We start from the raw sequence: 5,090 nt of genomic DNA, 5'->3' as shown, positions 1-5,090 counted from the left end.
ACAGTTTGTTAAACCAGAAGATTTTCTAAAGCTGTCTGCTCCAACTCGGGGTACACATGTGGGTGAACCCAACTCCAGGTAAAATATAATCTCTGGATATCTCTTTACAAAGTGCACCAAGACTCCTGTGAGTGTGAACCTGGACCTGTCGTTGTCCATCAAAGTACTAAGTGCAGACGTAAAACAGGTCCCATTAAAAGTCTGGGACTAGACCTTATTTCTGCTGCCCTCTAGTGGAGGATAATAAGCTCCCGATACCCCATTATCTCATCTCAGTCTCACTCCATAAACTGAAATCTGTTTTCTTCGCCTCACACTGAGCTGCGACCTCTCAGGTCTCCTCTAGGAACCGTCGCCCATCCCACGCTCCCCCCTACAAAGTCCTGGTGACCCAGCAGAAATCTAGGCGGACTAGTGCAAGCTGCGGATACATTTGTGCTGCAGAGCTAGCACTCTGTGATTCAAATGTGACTACCAGCAACTCTTGTTACGTTGTATCTAACTCCAAAGAGAGAAAGAGGATGATTTAAGTGACACCAGACGCAAGGGTTTAACTTACAGCGTTTATTGACACACACACGTCTGTACCTAACCTCAGCGGCGCGTCGGGCATGGTACCGTCAGATGTTGTTCCTTGGCGCAGTCGTAGATAGTGCAGAACAGTTTACTGGCCGTAGAACAGGAACTGAGGTACCAGAGCCGAGTCCACGCCACTGACACGCAGATGGAGCGCACGCTGTCCGCTATTTGTACAGTATTAACATACATCATCGACACGTCAATTCACACCACAGACACCTGTTGCTCTCGTAATATAAACATATTTACCACAGTTTTCATAGCTTCATTAAAAAAAATGACATGTTTAAAAAAAAACAAAAAGCTCACAGCACAATATTTACAAATATATAAGTGGTGATTCCCGGGGAAAGAGCGTGATTCTGTCCATGAACGTCTCTGTGTCTTATGTACTATACATATCTCTGTATGACTCCGTGTGGGTCAGTCCTGGAGTCTGACGTCCTCTGAGGAAGCAGCGTGGAGGATAAACACAGTCTCCAATATAGTCCTGGATCCCAGAGGTCGGGAGTCAGTTCTTCTTGTGGAGAAACCTCATCTTGTTTCCTGTATAGGACACGAGGAATCAGTGTATGAGCAGAAACCCCCTAGTCGTATTATATATATAAATCTATATATAACTATATATAGTGTGTGTGTGTGTGTGTGTTGTGTGTGTGTGTATATATATATATATATATATATACACACACACACACATGTGTATGGGAGCTCTGGGATCATATAAATGTTAGGGCCAATTATAGAGGTCACATGACTCTAAGGGGACCAATAGGTGGCTCGTTATTCCTTATAATGAACATTTAAGTCATGATATCACAACTCACTGATTATGAGGCATTATAAAGCTTGCACCGTTTATACAGATATTACCATCACATGAAGATTGGATGTATATTTAGATTTCCATTTGCCTGAGTATAGATATATATCCTACAGGGATAGAAGGAACATATTAATATTAGCGGCACCTTCTGCACTATCACTGTGTCAGTGACCTCTGATTACCGTGATGATCTTATAATCAGATCGGTATCTTTGGAGAGGCATCGACTGTCCTCCGTCCATGATACTAATCTAACACTCAGAGGGATCCTGGCAGCTTCATGTACGGGACGGATCTGATCTTTCTGGACAACCAGCTCATTGTACGGTGGGATAAGGAATAATGCAGAATACAAAGATGTTTATAAGTCAGCAGTAACCTCACCGAGACCTCTCCAGAATTTGTTGACTCCGCTCTGCTCATTATCCGGAAGCTCCTCTAGATATTGTTCCACCCTCTGCTCAAACAGACCTGGGAGAGAAGGAGACAGGAATCATCTGTCTGACGCACACATACAGGATAATGTTATTATCTCTTATTTATAAAGTGCTGATCTAGTACACAGCGCTGTACAGTGAGGGGATCATGTCATAAAGCTGCCCTGTTCTGATGAGCTTACAATCTAAGAGCTGTAAGGAACACATGATACCTAAAGTAGCAGAATAACAATTGTAACAGCTGGACAGGAAAGTGTATGTAATAATTGCAAAGATACAGACGTTACTGTAGACTGACAGATATAATGTCACATTCTGTCCTTGTTGCTATATGTATTATTACATAATATACAGTGATATACTTTATATATTAATGTCCTCGATGTAAACACAAAGGTACAGAACATAAGGAAGCTCCGACATCCCGGAAAATATACCAGATCACATGAGATCACTCCGACATCCTGGACAATATACCAGATCAAATGAGATCGCTCTGACATCCCGGACAATATACCAGATCACATGAGATCGCTCTGACATCCCGGACAATATACCAGATCACATGAGATCGCTCTGACATCCCGGACAATATACCAGATCACATGAGATCGCTCTGACATCCCGGACAATATACCAGATCACATGAGATCGCTCTGACATCCCGGACAATATACCAGATCACATGAGATCGCTCTGACATCCCGGACAATATACCAGATCACATGAGATCGCTCTGACATCCCGGACAATATACCAGATCACATGAGATCGCTCTGACATCCCGGACAATATACCAGATCACATGAGATCGCTCTGACATCCCGGACAATATACCAGATCACATGAGATCGCTCTGACATCCCGGACAATATACCAGATCACATGAGATCGCTCTGACATCCCGGACAATATACCAGATCACATGAGATCGCTCTGTGGTGCCGGCACCATTGATGCAACTGGAATGTTAGTTCTATTGATTAATTTTTAATCCCCCTTAACGCTTCAGTGAGACTGTGTCTATAGTGCCTCCCATGCCTTCTCTATACTGATGAGACTCCATAAGGGTTACACAGGCTGTCTGTAGGTGGGATGCAAGGACTGAGATCCCGGGACAACAATCCAGATGAAGACTTACGGGCAACTAACAGACCAGAGTTTCTATATGGCACCTATTAATTGCTGGGGTAACGAGCATTGCCGTATGTTCCCTCTATCATACAGCGCTGTGGCATATGCTGGTGTTAAAGGTATTTATGCTGCGATTCATCTCAGTTCTGAGCATTATCTTATATATATAGTGCAGTGAAAATAAACAGCTCTGCCTGGATGATAGAAAGGGTTTGATGAAAAGGACAGACAGAAGGAGGGTGATAGGGAGTCACCCACCCTTTGCTCGGCATTTCCGGAGCTCCCGGTCCTGGATGAAGCCGGCAAACATTTGAGATTCCATGAAAACCTCTAGGAAGCGGCGGATGCTCTTGGAGGCCACCGACTTGCGGAAGGCTTCTCGCTGGAAGACTCGCTCTGCGCGGTCATTGTGCGCCAGGAACAGGGAATAATGACCAATGGTTTCTACGAAGAAGCGGATAAAGACCTCGGACACCAACCCGTTGAGCGTGTTATACTCTGTGTGCGAGAGAGACAACGTCACTGCGGGAACCACTGAGACACCTTATCTATATTATAATCTCCTTATAGAAGGAAGAAGACAGGTTCAGCAGCTTACTAGTAGGACCATGACCCTCAGACTCTGATACGTGTACACATTATTTACACTGTAAATTGTGGGAAATATAGAATAAGGACATAGGAGAACTACAGTGGGGTCAGAGATGGGCAACCTCATTAATAAAGGGAATGGAAGGGTTACATTTTAAAGCAAGGTTGGAAACATGAGGGCTCTTTACATTTGAGGAAAAAATGGCGCCTTTGGGATGACCTGATTATTATGTACCAAGGACCATCCAGAAGACAAGGAGATAACAATTGCAAATGGTAGAAAGACGGTTGAACCATAAGCATAGGAAGGATTCTTTACTGTAAGGGCGGTTCAGCTGCAGAATTCCTATCACATGAAGGGGTGTGGCTAGACTGACAGAGGGGAGGGTCTAACTAGCTCGGGAAGCCCTCCACCCTTCCTCACAGATTTCCCCCGGGGCTCCTCTGGTTTATTATGTCTGACAAGCAGGGGTGTGACCCCGCGGACCAATAGGAAGCCAAACGTTCTCTGCTTGCAGCTTCTTATTGGTTCACACTGGGGCGGAGGGTAAATCTTATATTTATCTGATCCCATTTCATAACAGATACAGTGACATTAAGTAGGAGGACTTTGGGCCATGTCTGTCAAGCAGTGTTTATTGATGGTGCTTTAGTGTCTACTGCCAGAAGCACTGATGGGGATTAAACGGTTATAAGAATAAAATGTCACTTTGATATAACTGCTGCGTCTATGATATATTATCCGGAGATCCCACGGGGGATAACACTGGCAGACTCTGCTCACCTTCGTCGGTGTCGCTGTCCGAGTCCTGACCAATCAGCTCCCCCTTCCTCTCCAGAGCCTGCTCCAGAGCCGCCTGCAGCTTCCGGGGTAACAGGGAGTCCTCGTCGTCCATCTGCCAGAAACACAGGATTACAAGATAAGTAATTCCCACCCTTCACCTCTACGGGGGGACCGGTCTGTTGTACACCAGCACTTGCAATAGAATATTTTCCCATATATCCAACCACACCGTCTTCATTAAGACTTGTTACCTATCTACATATCTGAAGCTGATTATTAATAGGTGACAAGTGCTAAAAACGTTACATAGACTGTAACACCTCTGATATAACTGCTGCTTATAATGTGAGCTCAGTACGGAGTGTGGGAAAAACTCTTCCAGGAAATAAAACTTGTTGTTAAATTACAAACACATCATTGTGTTGGAATTGGGATAAAGGATTCACAAATGATGGTGACACCATAAAGTCACCCACAGGTGAGGGTACGTGTGACATCACAAATTCACAAAGAGCGATGGGGATATTATCCCACATAACGGTACAATCCTTGGTGACAAAGATGTTGGAGCACCAAGGTGCAATCCGAACAATCTGGTGCATCCTTCAGCCAATCTAATCAGGAACCGCCAACGAACCAACCAAAATCACACCACGCGGCCATGTTTATACCGCTTGTAGCTCTTATACAGCGTTGTACTCTTACCTGTTTTATAAACCGGTCTGATCCAAGATCCACC

General features: G+C 44.5%; 1 protein-coding gene across 6 annotated transcripts in view; it reads right to left on the bottom strand.

The window, feature by feature from the left end:
* Nucleotides 1-549: 549 nt before the first annotated feature.
* The window catches only part of DENND2B (DENN domain containing 2B), a 149,723-nt gene continuing 145,182 nt past the window's right edge, over nucleotides 550-5,090 (bottom strand). For all 6 annotated transcript variants that reach the window (XM_075188527.1, XM_075188531.1, XM_075188529.1 and 3 more), the window contains 5 exons: nucleotides 5,057-5,090; nucleotides 4,352-4,463; nucleotides 3,235-3,474; nucleotides 1,790-1,876; nucleotides 550-1,125 (listed from right to left, as the gene is read on the bottom strand). The exon at nucleotides 5,057-5,090 is cut by the window's right edge and continues 8 nt beyond it. In XM_075188527.1, the coding sequence (XP_075044628.1) occupies nucleotides 1,091-1,125; nucleotides 1,790-1,876; nucleotides 3,235-3,474; nucleotides 4,352-4,463; nucleotides 5,057-5,090 (508 nt within the window). In that variant the 3' untranslated portion in view covers nucleotides 550-1,090. The remainder of the gene's footprint in view (nucleotides 1,126-1,789; nucleotides 1,877-3,234; nucleotides 3,475-4,351; nucleotides 4,464-5,056) is intronic.

Source organism: Mixophyes fleayi, chromosome 10, assembly GCF_038048845.1.
Source record: "Mixophyes fleayi isolate aMixFle1 chromosome 10, aMixFle1.hap1, whole genome shotgun sequence".
NCBI lineage: Eukaryota > Metazoa > Chordata > Amphibia > Anura > Limnodynastidae > Mixophyes > Mixophyes fleayi.
Note: the sequence above shows the minus strand (reverse complement) of the source record. Positions and strands in the feature narration are given on the sequence as shown.